The sequence below is a fragment of the Triturus cristatus genome, chromosome 3_1 (genome assembly GCF_964204655.1).
Source record: "Triturus cristatus chromosome 3_1, aTriCri1.1, whole genome shotgun sequence".
In the NCBI taxonomy this organism is placed as follows: domain Eukaryota; kingdom Metazoa; phylum Chordata; class Amphibia; order Caudata; family Salamandridae; genus Triturus; species Triturus cristatus.
In genome coordinates, this window is record NC_140583.1 from 847,711,222 (window position 1) to 847,727,227 (window position 16,006).

At 40.6% G+C, this 16,006-nt stretch overlaps 1 protein-coding gene across 1 annotated transcript in view; it reads left to right on the forward strand.

Annotated features, from left to right (window-relative positions):
• CHN1 (chimerin 1) overlaps window positions 1–16,006 on the forward strand; it is a 365,572-nt gene that overhangs the window by 93,650 nt on the left and 255,916 nt on the right. Inside the window, exon 2 of the mRNA XM_085645250.1 lies at window positions 7,069–7,107. Within this exon, the coding sequence (XP_085501376.1) occupies window positions 7,069–7,107 (39 nt within the window). The remainder of the gene's footprint in view (window positions 1–7,068; window positions 7,108–16,006) is intronic.

Below are 16,006 nucleotides of genomic sequence, written 5' to 3' on the forward strand. Positions count from 1 at the left end.
AACAGACATCGGAGGTAAAGTGTAAGTGCATAAACGTGAGGCAGAACATAATCTGCTTTAAGAAAACATCCATGCTTGAAACTCAGAGACACCTGAAATATATGTGTCTTTAACCTATACTTCTACGAAAGCTGGCATAAATCTTGATTAACGGATACTGCTCCCCTAACCTAACCTACATGCAGCTGAAGACAAGCTGACGAAATGTTCTCTGTTGAATCTAATAATGAAAAGCATCAATAATTGGCCCCTCCTCTCTTAGAAACAGGAACAACAAGAACTGCCATTCTTCCTGACTTTAATACAACATTCATCACCTGGAATTCAGTTAATGTGATCTGAAAGAAAAATCAAGTGGCATGATATTTTAGAACAAGCATTGGCATAGCCAATAGGTCTCGCCTTTGAGACCTTATAAGTGTTTAGTTATGCAGCACAATATCCTTGGTGCAACAACATCAACTGTTGCATGGCTAAGCACTTATAAAGTCCCAAAGGAGAGACCTATTGGCTATGCCAATGCTTGTCTTTCTTTAGTTTCCACTTTTGATAGTTGTGGGGCGAGTGCTCAACCCTGTCATGCCATTGCAAGTCAAATGCTGCATGATGTCAATTCGGCTGCTTCTGACATTCAGTTTATTGATGTGCCTGAAAGGAAAGAAAGCAGGTTCAAAAAATTAAAGAATGTTTCCCATTCTGCCGTCTCTGCAGTTTTATCTTAGAAGCCTGGAACAAATGTACTTATTTAAGCAAATTTAAAAAAAACACAGCGGTGCTGCTTGTCCTATATTTAGTTTCTGATTTATTTTATGGCACTTTCTAGCTTAATATATAATCATGTTATTTTGATAGACCTACTATCGTTATAGCTTCCCAGAAACACAATCTTGGTTAAAACAGAACTTCTAATAAGTGTCTATCAGGAAACAGTACTGGCAAAGCCAAGAAGTCTGGCTCTAATGCACTAACGCCTACACTCACAAGCATGCGCACATGACCTTTGGATTAAGGCCTAATCTATTGACTTTGCCAATACAAAAAAATGATGAATAATGATTGCTTTCTGTACGGAATGCGCATAGGTGAATAAAGAACTGAATGTGACAAACAGGGTGATGATTAAGTGTACTTTTCAAATGTGAAATAGTTCCTCCTGCATTCCAAAGGAAGCACTTCCTAAAAGGTAGAATGATACGCCAGTTAGCCAATAGCATAAAGTGAAAGTTAAATACTTGCGTGGGCCAAAGAATTGTTTATAATAGATCAGAAGAACATCTGCCCTGTCGAGTCAGACCTAAAAGGGTTGCTTTTCTCTGTTGGGGAAACTAAGGCTTGGTTGGCTCGTAGTTTAAGGAGAAAAACGAGAAGGGTGATGTGCAACGAGAAAGTAGTTCCCAGACATTGAGTGGACATGGCCTTCATGTATGGAGTCGGGTGACCACAAATGAGATGTAGGCTCATCATTTGACTGAGGCATTGAGTAAAAAACCAACATGATGCATAAAAATTTGAAGAAAAGGTTGCACTCTTGAGACGAAGTGTGATGGCGGACATGGTTAGATATTGTAAAAAGTCGATAAAATAGCCATTTCGCAATATTGTTAGCAGCAAAAGTGAGAATTAGCTTGATTAGACATAGTACCTAATATGCAGTGCCACTGGAATTATGTGGAAGGCGAAGGCCAAATCATGTGGCAGTGCTCATTAAATTATGCTGCGCCATGCAACACATTTTGTGGTAGTATTTTATTTTATCATTTTTAAACTTGTTAATACTGTCTGGGCATTGGTTGCCCCTCATTAGTACCAGTTTAAAGCCTAAATAGAACCATAAGCAGCAGAAAGGTGACCAGTCGACCTTTGCAAAGGGCTATCCACTGCAGGGCAACACGTGTCGCTGTGTTTTTAGTAACTTTTGAGCTAGATACATTTTTTTCCCGTTAAAATCTGCAGATTATGTAGCAGATGATGAATTATGTGGCAAATGCAGCAAATCTGTAATTATGGGGAAAACACAGTGGCAGCACAATTGCATAATTCCAGTGGCCCTGCTAATATGTGATAGCCAGTAAACGACAATTACAGGTAGTGTGATAAGAGTCAGTAGGACAATATGGTTATCAATGTAAATGGAATATTTTTCAATTGAAAAACGTAATTCCTAAAAGAACCTGCACGATGTGTACGTTATGCAGTGGACAGAAGACATTTCACTTCTTTATCCTAGGTTCTTTTTGTAGTGACATTTCACACAATGGCGTTAGAGAGAGATGCATACAAGGGGTAGTGTAGTCTTAGTACTATTTCAAGGCTCGAAAAATGCAGGTCAGTTTATTAGACTACATAATCTCATACTTTAGAATTAAAAGAACTATGTTTTGTTGCTCACCTGTCACAAGAGTTAGGCCAGCCTTGAAAAAGTCAAACTCCCAATGATGGGTTTACATCTCTGCTCATCTTCCTGAAACTTGACGTTTTTTAAAGTTACATCATCCTCCCTCAATGCACCATGCGGCTTCACTAATGCCCACCATCCTGTCAGACTAAAATAAGGTAATGTGAAATGCCAGTTTATCCAGCATAATACTTTATGAATGAATTTACAATAAAAAATGCACAGAGGAAAAGAAATGTCAACGGTCCTGTCATTAGAACAACAGGATGCCCGTCAGGCCATCTAGTGAACCAATGAATCTTTTGTGTAATAACCAATTTCTGACTATATTCAAGATGAAATAAGCACCGCAAAATTACGATGTGAAGCATTGTCAGATCTTGAGGCTATTAGTGCAGCTTTTGCCAATTATCAGCTGATGTGTACCTCTGCATGAAACGACCCACACCATGGAAGTCTGCCATACTCTGCCCCAAGAAGCAGCCAACATAATCTGTTAGGCTACATATTGTGTGTGGCACAGTGAACAAACTCTGCTTCAGGACAAAACCTATCAATGCTACGCCATCGAGGGGTCTTTTCCTGCCCCCTGATCTGCCAATAGGCATGAGTTTTTTCTGCTGGATTAATATAGAGTACTGTTAACTTTGAGGGCTGTGTCCTAAGGTTTTTTTTATCATGTGATTTCTCAGGCGTGAGTCTTGTTTTGCTCACTTTGACTGAAGGTAGTGCTCCAGTCTAATGTAGAATTGGTCTTCTTGCAAGTATGTAACTTCCTATTTTAGGGTCTGTGGTGCTGTAGTAGCCACAAGTGTGAGCCTTGTAAGTGCTTAGTAGATTGTAATAAAGTGCTGCAAACTTCTTGTGCCTTCTCAAGAGTGAGCCTTGTGTGTTCAGTTGCATTTCACAGGAGTGCTACTGTGGTCTGCTCTGTAGCACTTGTGTACTGGTATGACAATGGGGAGTGCTAGGGCTCTTATAGTTTTCATTGTTTCCGGGTGCTTGGATGATCCATGCGTGGAGCTGGCATCCAGACTCTTTGTGTTTCTTGTGTCTTGGTGATAGGATTACCTGAATTCCTGAGGCTGCTTTGGGTAATATGATGATCCATACATGGGGCAATCCTGCTCCTTGTGTCCTCTCTTTTATCTGAAAGATAGAAAGGTACCACATAGTATTTTGACACCCTTGATTATAATTTATCTTCACTCTTCCCTTTGTGGAGATTACCAGTCCTCTATAGGAGCCAGACTTTTTGTGAGGGGGTCAATGAGCTGTATTTTCTTTTGTCCTATAAATTTCTATTAAAGTGTTTGCTGTCTGTATATTTTTTTAACTGTGATACCTAACCAAGTCTCCTATGAGTTTAAACCATAGATTAGAAATAGTTATGTGGTACAAGGAGCCTTGTGGAACTCTGGATGGACATTGGCATGGATATGAACTTAGAGCAGTCCATCGTGAGGAATGGCGAGAATCAGCCAAGATTCATACCACAATTGCCTCTTCAGTTGGTCATGGTGCAGAGTTGGATTTCATGGTCTACTGTGTCGAATGCTGCAGACAGGTTGGGTTGGATCAACATAGCGGACTTGGAAATTATCCATTAGACACAGTTCTGCAGTGTGATGTTTTGCAGGGTGGCTGTTTCCATACTGCAGCCCCTTCTGAATTTCTTTTGATTCTCATGTAATGGTTTGTGTTAAGCCACAAAGCACAGAAGTTGGTTGCATACCCGTTTTTTATTTGACTAGGCTAACAAATCGGTGATGGTAAGGGGCATAATAATGAGTTCTGCAGGCTCCAAGGAGAGTTGTTTCATGGAGCTGTCTGCTGTCTTTATTGTGCTGTGGGTCTGCCAATGATTTTTTCCTTGTCAGAGGAACAGATTAATTATGTTGAGCTGTGAGAGGTCAGTTCTACTGCATATAGTTTTAATATTAGGTGGGTCTAGAAATAGATATCTGGTTCCTTTAAAGCTATGTTTTAGTCACCACCTCAATATAATGCATGGTGGCATTAACCAGATTTTGAATTTTGTCATAAAGAAGAGGTCAGTGTTTTGATATGTCTGATCAAATGTAAGATCTGTTATAGATACTGGATTTGGGGTGTATTTTTAAATTTTCAAATAGATTTTAAATGGAATGTGTCATCCATTTGTGTGGTTAAGGTATGAATCTTTAACCAGTAATATATAATTTTTTGGTGTACTTATTTTCTGTAATATTTTTAGATTCCGACTGATTGCACCAGAGTTTCTCTCGTTTCACAAAGTTAGCTTTTGCAAGATGAGGGTTCTTTAATGCCATTGTGTTGTGGATATGCGAGGATTATCGTGCAGTTACAAAATGGCCATGTGGTCTCAAGATATGAGGGGTTGGATACTCCTGTTTAGGGGCTTGACAAAGGTGGAAGCTGTAAGAAATGTGACATTAACAGAGCTAAGAATTGAAGTCACCTTGGGTTAAGCGTTCTTAAGAAAATCAATAGCTAGGGTGACTATGAGGTTAATGGCTTGCTCTCAATCCTCTAGAAATACCTTAGCGCCTCTCTGAGGATGTTCAATAAGAGATTCATTTCTTAGTTGAGCGCATTCCTCTCTTTAAAATATCCCTGCTTTCTGATTAATATTATTTAGAAGAACATTGAGGACTACTTGTATTTTATTGGTAAATTTGAGAGACAAAGACTTAGTTTGAAAAATTCCAGACACCTGCTCAAGTCTTATGCTCTTATTTGAAGTTTTTCTGTGGACTGGTTATTTTCCCATGACGGGCTATAGAATAGCCAGACTATTTAGGCTTATTTTTAGGTATTTGGGGGTACCAACCTTGGTGGAGAAGAAATTGGATAAACTCACCAATATCGGCATTATTAATACCAGACAGCAAAAGGTAAGCACCAGGCGATATAAGGACACTTGCAAAGAGCACCCCCAGTCCTGACATATTTCAGCTGGCGAAACCTAGATCCAACAATTACAGTTGTACATGTAAAACTCAGTGCTCCTTACCTTTGCTGTCTTAGGAGCAAAACTTGGGCAGACTCTACGTCCTGTGAAAGAGTTGTTGAAAAATGGATTTAAATCTTATTTGAAGTATGTGTGTGCTCTTTTGGTCTTTAACATATAGTAGCAATGTTTCAAATCCACTGAAGAAATCAGGTCTACATTGGACCAGGGAGGAAAAGCTGCCATGATTATGCTGGACCTCTCTGCGGCCTTTGATATGGTATGTCATGTTGTACTGATGGACCGGCTGCAAGAGATCGGAGTAAAGGGCATAGCCTGGAAATTAGTTTCAGTACCCTTTGTAAAAAAAGCTAACTGGTGTGGCAAAGCAAGGAATGACCTCCCTTTGCCTCTTAGACGCATGAGAAATCTTCTGGACTTCAGGAAGGCCCTGAAAACATGGTTTCTCACTGCCTAATGACTATTCACTACTCCTCCCACGTTTAGGCCAATGCAGGACATCCGGTATAGCGCCAGGACACTTTCGGGTAGCAGTTTGCGCTCTAGAAATGTCAATAACATTAACATTAACAATGTTTTGAATAGTGTACCATAAGAGTACACTATTCATAGAGGAGAAAAAATAAATCAAATGACAATTGTGTAAGGCCGCAGTGATAAAATAATCATCAGAGGATGGGTAGAAGGACACCCAGAGGTCCAAGAGGTTATGCATGGTTGTGTAGGCACCACGTTTGATTAGACGCAAGTCACTTTAGCACTCAGATCTGGCACCTATGCTTGCCCCATATAGAGGAAGACCGATTATAACCCCCCATTCAATAAAAACAGCCTGCAAATATTGTTGGAGCAAAGATGTCTGATGCAAGGGGTGTGACATGGTTGGCACATTGATTACCAGTTAAGGTGTAGATTTGTCCCTGAAGATAGATCTGTTAGAAGAAGCTGAAAGCAGAGGTGACTTCTGCTGCTGGAGCTAGTTTGTCCCAGATTTCATGCCTCATCGGTGATATAATCATCCTATTAAAACCATCTTTGAGTGAGCTGCAAGTGGTAAGTTTTTTCTGATTTATTAGTGACTTTTAGAGTATAAATATGACATGATTTGGGAGCTTTGGAGATGACCGAATATGGATTCTATAAAGAATGAAAACGGCTAAAGTTTATTGATATGACTTCAAAATGGAAATGCATATCGGGACTGGTGGCGGTTGCTGTACCTGTACTTGTGAATGTGCAGTGTGTGGGAAGTTAGTTTATGATTGAGATATCTATATCTATTAATTCAACTCACCTGTGAGCAAGGCGCCGAAACGCGTAAGGTATTTAATGAGTTGGTTTTTGCTGCCACGCTAACCAGAGCAATAAAGTCTCAGCATGAAGTGATGCCGAAGCTGTGGGCTCCGTTCTTCTTTTTTGTGTGCCAAATTCAAACAGGATTCTCCATTCCTGCCTGTGAGCCCGCCCTGCAGAGTTGGAGGCCCCCAGCAAAGTGGAGTAATGTTTGTGCCTATATATATATAAATATGTGTGTGTCTTTCTTCACAAAGTATATGTAAAAGAGTAAAATTATTGATTTTATTTTTCGAGTTAATAAAATGTGTTTAATGCTAAATTAATACCACAAGACACAGTATTAGTTATTTGCAGAAAAATAGTCAAGTCGAAGTATACCTTAATATTTGGTATTATCTTTCAGATAATGATGAATACAGACCGCCGGTATGGAAATCGTACTGTAAGTAGATAATTTAATTTTTGTAGAAATTATAAATTGTATGAGGCTTCTACTTCTGTCAAGAAGATAAACGTGGTTTGAAATATTTAAGATGAACTACATTTAAATATCGGAGTAATAAATTATTAGTAACCTTTCTTTCAGTATTTTCAATATTTTTTAATGAAAAAAATGTTTCTGTATTTATACAAAAACACAAACTATTGACATTCGTTAAACTAAATCTTTTGTTGACAGAATATTGTTGCATATTTTGCTGCATAATAACTCGTTGGATTGCAATTCTTTCCTTTCAAATAAGTGTTGTAGTTTATAACCTTCAAATTATAATGCATACTGCATGTAATGTCCAAACACATGTGAAATATGTGAGGTACAAATGTTCAGCACAATTTCCCTACCACTGCATTCCATGTGGAGTCAAAGGTCATCATAGTGATCAGTCTTTTTAGGTGTCTTACATAGGCAGCGCATGCGCTGTCTCTCTAGACATGCGGGTTCTACTGTATGGGCTTTCATCACTCCCTTCCGGTTTTATTCCTTCATTCATGAGCCTTTCACAATTCCTTTGTTTTTATTGGTGAATAGTTTACATTTGTCCCTCCTTTTGCTGTTTTGGTCAGACCCTGGAGACTGGCCCTGTTACATGGATCATTTCACTATCGGACATTTATGTTAGTTTCGGCACACTACTTTTTCTTTTTCTTTTGCCTTCACTTGTTTGGCTTTCTGAACTCGGTCAGCCGAGGACTGCAAATCAAGGCCTTATCTTGTTTTCCTTTCAACTGTCTTTGGTTTCACGAACGCTTTTTCAGCCAGAGTCTATGTTGTTTTTCATCCTAGAACATTTTTGGTTTATTAGCTCAGATCTTTACATTTTATATAATATAGATACCTAATGGAAGTGTAGTTTAAGAAGACGGCCAACAGAAGGATCAACCTATTTATATTGTGCTTTTGACAGCATGATTATTTGGAAACAATTAAAGAGGTAAACATGCTGTTATTGTTCAGTTTTATGAAAATGGAAGTTGCGCTCTTTCAACTTTTGATGCTTTCTTTCATTAAATAAAACCAATATCAAGGGATGCCTCCACATGCTCTCCGACCGTGGCATGTAATATGAGGTTACTTAACAATATATCCTGCAAGTAGACAGTGCAACACCACCACATAATCAGCGCAGCGCTAGTTCAGCATCAGTCAGTGTCACTCAGCACCACTTCAGCAGCACAAAGTGAGCATCACTCCTCAGCACCAGCTCCGCACCACTTCAGCATCACTCCGTCCCAGCACAGAACCGCCTCAGCATCAGCGCACCACCGCAGCACAAGCACAGCACCATCTCACTACCAGTGCAGCACTACCTCAACATCAGTGCAGCACCACCTCCTCAGCACCAGCACGGTATCTCTTCAGCATTACTCACTCAACACCATCTCAACATCAGCCACATCACCACCTCTGCATCATTGCAGCACCACGAGTGCAGCACAACCTCTGCACCAGTGCAGCACCACCTCTGCACCAGTGCAGCAACACTTGAGTCGACAGAATATGGGAGAAACGTTCAGGTCACCTAGCAATGGAAATACTAATAAAAAGGTTCGCAAAATGAACTTGCCCTCGATCTTAAGCACTAGCAAATAAGTACTATCATTAACTCCTTCGCTGCGGCGCGAATTCCGCTGGGGGGGTTCGGGGTGAGCGCGGCGCCGCCACGCTCGTGACGGAACCACGCCGTCATGAGTCACGGGCGAGCTGTACTCATGACGGCGTGGTTCTGTCACGACTCCGCCCACTCAGTACTTCGCCCGCACAGGCGGGGAATTACTGCCGCGTGGGCGGAGCGGCCGCAGCATGACGAAACCACGCCGTCATGAGCACACGCCGCCCGTGATTCATGACGGCGTGGTTCCGTCATGAGCGCGGAAGGGGTTAAGTACCTTTCAGGAAAAAATATCTCCACAAAAGGCAAAGGGCTAACCATGCATTAATAATGATTCTACAGTGTACAAGTTTGAATCCACACTGTCCTCTCTGTCTTCATTCAAACTCCCCTCAAGTTTCCAGACCTTACACCATTTAAATCTACCTCCTCTAACACTTTTCTCCAAACCTATTCCGTGAACATTGCTGGTATTGAAAGAGAAAATATGGGAATGAAACTTTGAAACCGTTTCTAATTCCTTTTCCGTCATCTCATTTAAGGAAACCTGGGAACTGTCTAATTTTACATTTAACACCTTTCTCACATATGAAGTCTTAGCCTCAAAGGCGTCAAGCGGCAGACCTAGGGGCGTCAAGCGGCAGACCTAGGGGCGGACTTTGTGTTATATTTGATCCTTGCATGGCACATTGCCTTAACATAAAGTTGAAGTTCTTAATGTTTATTTTCCTAAATCTATTTGTAAAAATAGCACCAGCCTAAAATCGGTTTTATCTGAAACTGGATTTCTGGTTGATTTATGTTGTAATATTTTAAGAATAACTACTTGTGATCTTAATGCAAATGTATTAATTAAACACTTTCTTAACATATGCTCTACAGAATCAATTGATCCTCAATATAATATACCACAGCCATCATTTATTACAAGACTTCAATAATTTACTGATATTATATTTTCGACCATAAACAAATTCTTGTTTAAACTGTAGTGTTCTTACTTGTGGACCAGCCAAAGATACCCATCTTTCCTGTGGTCACTGGTCAGTTCTTTATTATAAGTTTATATAGTTATCTGATTTCCATCGTTGATGCAGCTTTAAAATAATTTTTAATTATGACAGCGACCGCAATCCTTTTTCAATAGTTTGGTTTCAATCAACATGCATTAATAAATCTGACACTTAGTGGCATTTTCACTATTGTAAATAATAGATTATATCAATCCCTCTCTAATCAAACATCTTGTTCTCTGAAATATTGTGATTTTAGGATTTCTCAGCTCAACGAGGGTCGATTGTGAAATATGGGAAAACTTTATTGTACTTGGTTTTAAATATTTAGTGTCTAAAAACAAACACATTAATCAACATCAAAAGACTCCCAATAAGCACTCTGGATTTGACCAGTCAATCACAGATGAAAATACAATGTATAGGAAGTCCTTGAGTAGTATCATTAAGTTGCCTACCTCTTTACCCAGTGACACACTTGTGAAGAAATTGTAATGTGAGTACAGATAATAGTAAGTGACATTTAAAAACAAATGCATGAATATCTTTGGTTTCCAATGCCAGGTATCCTAAGAAACAGATCAAAGGAGTTTCTGGCTTTTAATAGGTTCTGGCATGAATTGTTGTTCTTATAATCATACTTACAGTATTACATCTAATGTCTGGGAGCCTTTTGTATGAAAATTATATTCTGCTTCTGAAACTAGTAATTTCCAGTTTGTCTCCTGGGTTAACAATAAAACATTATTATATAGGGATGTGTTGTGATGGATAAAATCCAGTTGTTTGTCTGGGGCGCCTGCATCCCAATTGCTGTAGCTAACAATAGTCGCACACATTGTGGAGTAGCATTTTAAGCACCTTGCAATTAAAAATATTAATTCTGTGCCCATTCTTTACCTTTGAAAAGGCCCAATGCTGCAACCACTTTGTAAACCTGACTTGCAATAAGATCCCAAAAATTGCTGTATAATTTCACTGCTGCAATTTCATGGAAATTTGTTTGCTAAATTTCTTCTGCTCAAACTATCAGAAAAGGCACGTGAAAGGGGTCTGTTGTAGTAAAAAGAGACTGACTTTTCGACCTGGGTGCTCCACAATGTATATACTGATTCACTGTACCCACTCATGCAGGAGCAAACTTTTTGCCTGCTTTATCGATTACTCTCTGGCTTTTGATGAGGTAGACTGAAATCACCTATGGCTCAAACTGCAGTCCTTGGGGAATGATGTTACACTTCTTGATTGATTTTCACATTAAACTTTGGTTCAAATAAAATTATTGCATTGTAGAGGTTTATCTCTGAAGATCCCTAAAGCCAACAGTGTGAAACAGGGCTGTATACTAGTCCCGCTCTTATTTTCCTTCACATAGTAGACCTACTAGGTTTCTTGCATTATGTGGCCTTTGTAGCCACAAAACCGCGAGGTAAATAATCTGGTTTAGGCTGATGATTTAGCAATTCTAACAATGACCCAGATTGGGTTTCAGTGCCTACTACATAAACTAGAGAGCAATATAATCAATTAACTAGCCTTGCAATAAACATTGCAAAATCAACTGTCATGTGCTTTGGTTTTAAAAATCCAGTTTTTTCATGGAAAATTGACCTTACAACCATGGAGCATGTCACCAACTAATCTTATTTGGGCTTAACTATTGAGAACAGTTCAAGTTCGGACTTGCATTTTTGTAATCTTAAATTCAAAAGCAGGAAAATTAAGTTTCCTATTAAGAGGTTTTCTAATAAATTTGGCAGAACAATCAGTCCCTCACTTAATGTGCATACTTACTAACGTATTATTGTTCTACTTTATGGATCCACAGTTCTAACTTAAGATCTTTCACTCCACAGTGAAAAGTGCAATTTGAGTTAATGTTTCCTCTTTACTATTTTTACACCAAATACCACTTAATATTCCACTTGTCCGAATGTGCTCGCTCTAATCAAGATACTTAAATTTTGTGAATCAGTGGGAAAGTGTTTTAGTCGAAGAACATCTCTATCCATTCTATTAGGAATTCTGTTAACATGATAATTGGCGAACACTAGTTGCCACCATTGGAGGTTGTGGCTAAATTGTCATTGCCTGGCAATAGATTATGTTTTAAAACAGAACTTAAAAACAGGCCTATGAATGGGATTTAAGAACTGCCTGGAATATTAATTTCATGGTAACATCCATGTTCGCTATACAAAGAGCAGCAGTATTACATTGATCCTAACTTAACTTCCAAGGTAAACAATGAATTTGTACGCTGTAGATTTGACATTTCAGTTCATTAGTTTGAAGGATCTTCATGAAGGTTAACATCCTAAATCTAGTTTATATTGTTTCTGTACTATTTATCATGAATCATTTGAATATTTAATTTGTATATATCCAGCTCTAATTCTCTTGAGAAGAATATTAACTCCGTCCAATATTTATTTAAACGGGATGCAGGACAATTTGTGAAGGGAAACTTTTTTTTAAGTCTTTTATCAATAGGCATGTCAGTCATTTTATGTATTTTTTTTAGACAAGTGAAATTTTCCTAATCATTGGCTGGAGACAATCTGACTTAATAACTGGCGTTTATGTTTATATTTTAATCTTGACTTTCAGAACTGTCTTCTTTTTTTTTTATTATGAATTAGTTTTATCTCTACAAAGTGTATTGCTTTTGCAAACCAGAAGAGAATGCAGAGCTTAATTACTGCAACCAAGAAAGGTAATCCTTTATGTTTGCAATGCAGAAATCTGTCTTGGCCCAAAAAAGTCTTGAAACTTTATTAGCAAGGAGGTGTTGGAGGGGTACGTGGTTTAGATTCCATGGCTAATAGGTTTGAGCCCGGTGTTACAGAAGTTGCCCACCTAGGTTTACGTGTGCCTTGTGACCAGGCGAGCTCCCCTCCCGAGAACAGCTCAAGAACCACACAGCCGCTAGTATGCTCATACCCCCATTGCAATCTCAAGTAGCAAGCGGTACTCTTGGGAGGGGGGGATGAAGGGGAGGGCAAGGCAGTGCCCCTAGAGTTTTCGTGTTCTACCCGTATAAGAAACCGCAGTGAGCGGCAACCTGGGGGGGGGGGGGGTTGTTGAGGTGGCACTTCATATGCTTGGAGAAGATTGATGAACAAAAAATGGCACCAGGCCAGCAGGTACCCTTCTCTGTCAAAGATACCTGGTACAGCGCTTGGATAGCTCGAATAAGCTGAGGTGTGCCAAAACAAGAGGTCAGGCCCTGGGGCCAAATAAAATGAAGTGGGAGTGGAAGACAGGGGAGACGGCACCAAAAAGGATAGCTAACGGTGCAACAGTAAAGAACTCCCCATTGGACAATCACGACTCGGGTGCAGAAAGGGATATAAATACACCAGGAAGCCCATCCGACAGGGAAATATTGGAAATCTGCCAAAATCGAGGATGGTCCATAGGATGGCAAGTGTCTTTTAAGGTAACAAAAATATCTGAAATTTTTCAGTTTCACAAGTGCTGGAAATGGAAGGGTCACAGTCTCCACCACTGAGGTGCAGGGTAATTCTGCCATCCAATTTAGACCAAGCAGCCATGCGGCATTTGGACACAACGAAAACAATGTGGCTGCAAGGAAGGAGTTCAATCATTTTCCTTTGTCACCTAGTTTAGTGATCATGAAGAATCAATGTCCTTCCCCCTTCGTCCACCATGGAAGAATCTGCCGCAAAAATGCCATACAGCCATACCACTAAGGGAGAGAGCTCAGCAGACTGGCTTACGGACAGGATACCCTCTGCAGATCCCAAGTTCAGTTCAGACATTCGAAATGTCGAGAGCTCACCTACTGCTCTTTTCCGGCATTCCTGGCCAGTAAGTTGAGGGGCCAAAGCCGCTGGATGGCAGCTGTAGTATTAGGAAAAACCTGTTCCTAGCAGATATTGGAGGATGACTGCATAACAAATTCTCAGCCCTCCACCTCCCCCCCCCCCCCCCCCCCCCACACACAACCCTCTTCCCAGTCTCGGCATCGAAAAGGCATGGTAGGGCCAGATACACAAAATGTTGGTTCCCAAAGTATGACCGACACCAAGAAGCTGTGGGCAGATATTCTGAATTCCATGCAAGTGACAGTTATCACTCTCTCAATCATCACGCCAACCAGATAGACATTGAGGTGGATTTACTCAATACCTTGGATAGTCTTTGTGTCAGGCATTGATGACAAGCTTGAAAAACTAACCGCCCTAATCACGTGGGTGCACGCAAATAAGAACATCGACTTTACTGCTTGTTCTTGCAAGGAAGTGATTGACAAGTTGATGCACCTTCTGGAGATCTTCAAGGGGATATTGGAAGAAGTAAAAGCCAACCTTGCACTAAAGGGCGCACACTCGAGCCCTACCACATGCATTACATGAGATGAATGCACATCCACCAGGATTGTGGTACATCAGGATACTCCTGACAGATGGAAAAGAAATAGGGACCCACCAATCAGTTGATGGGCATAGGGGTGAGTCGGATGCAAGCCCCTAGCCCACAGCGGGATGTAGTTAGGTCATCTAGCCAGTGCCGAGAGATAGCATTAGCACCTATACATCTAATGAAGAGGGAACTGAGTGAGCAAGGAAGGGAAGCAACAAAGCCTATCCTGGGTCTTCTGATATTGTAGACCTTCAGAGAGAACAGACCCCACTGTCTACACTAGAATGATATCGTTAAGCCCAAGGATGGGTCAAATCAAATAGAGTTAGGCCTCGGGCCGGAGCGAGTTCAAAGGAATCAAAAGAGCAAAGAAAATAAAAGTAACATATTTTGAGATAACAATAATCTGATAATGATTTTAACCAAAGATGTATACAATGGTGATAGCTATAAAAACACAGTCCCACACAGAGACACAAACAAGCACACTATCATTCACACGACACATTCATATAAGTGAAAAAACCAAAACAAATAGGTTCTTTATATATATAGTATTCTCTGCACATAAAAATTCCCATCCATATTGGAAACGGGCTGATCCAGTCCCGTTTGGTGGAAATAGTTAAAGTTCTTCCAATGGGCCCACAAGGGCAGGAGCCAACGCACGTTTCGGTGTAAACTACACCTTCATCAGGGCAACGACGATGTGCGGTGTGTGGGACAACACAAAACGGATCTTTCACAGAACTGTATGCAAATCGACTTTTCAAAACAATATGGAAGCTACAAATGCTAAACGTCTAGGGTACAGAAGTGTTCACGGGGAAGATGAAATACACTGTAATCCTAGTTCAAATTTAGGGTGCTGCAGTCAAAGGGCCACCCCCATTCGGCCTATCAGTGGTAGGTCCCCAGATTATGTAAGTCCAGCCCAGGGAGTATTTCTTTGGCTGGTGGTCCAATCGAGTGGTACGCGAATAGTCCACAAGCAGATTCTTGAAGACTCAGCAATTGGGGGGGGTTGGTCGGAAAAAACGGGATGAGGCAGATGTCCGGTTCGTCAATGGAGTGGATAATCGTAAATGAGCACGATGCTCAAACGAACGTCTATTCCAGCAGGATGAATGCGAAGGTATCAATTCCGAATGGTGATATTGTAATCTCAATTTCAATCTGGACCACTACGGAGGAAGAGGCCAATGCAGAAAGCCCCAATCTACTGGCAGATGATTCCAGGCCAGCTGAGTATGCCCCAGTATTCGACGTAGGGAGTGTGTCCGTAGCTGAGACAATCCCACAAGGCAAGGGGGCAATGAGGATGATAGCCTGGTAGCAATGAAGCCCATTGAAGAGATGAACCGAACTGCATTAAAAAAAGATATCTCCCCTCCTAAGGATGGGAGGTCATCATCGGGTAGGGAAGTTGCTCCCTGCAAATGTAGAGGAGTGCCCAGCGGGGCATTTCATTCAGCAGCCCTGGGTCAAACATTGCAAAATGATCATATAAAAATGGTCCCAGGCTTCATAGGCAATAGGTTAGGCCCAGTGGTATTCCAGGATCGAATGTTCCAAGCCAAGCATTAACAGAGCATAAAGATCAGGGGCATTGGCTCCTTTGGATCCCAGAATTCAAATCCAGAGTTTCACAGGACGTTCTAAACTGTGCAAATGTCTCAAAACTGAAATGGACATTACTAGGCCTCAACCATGTCAACGTTCTTTCCATTACGTTTGTGCCAACCAGAGATGCAGATTTTAGAAGCCATGCTCATTAGGTTTTCCACACCGGGCCTCTTAGTACAGGTTCTAGAGAGTAAGAAGTTGC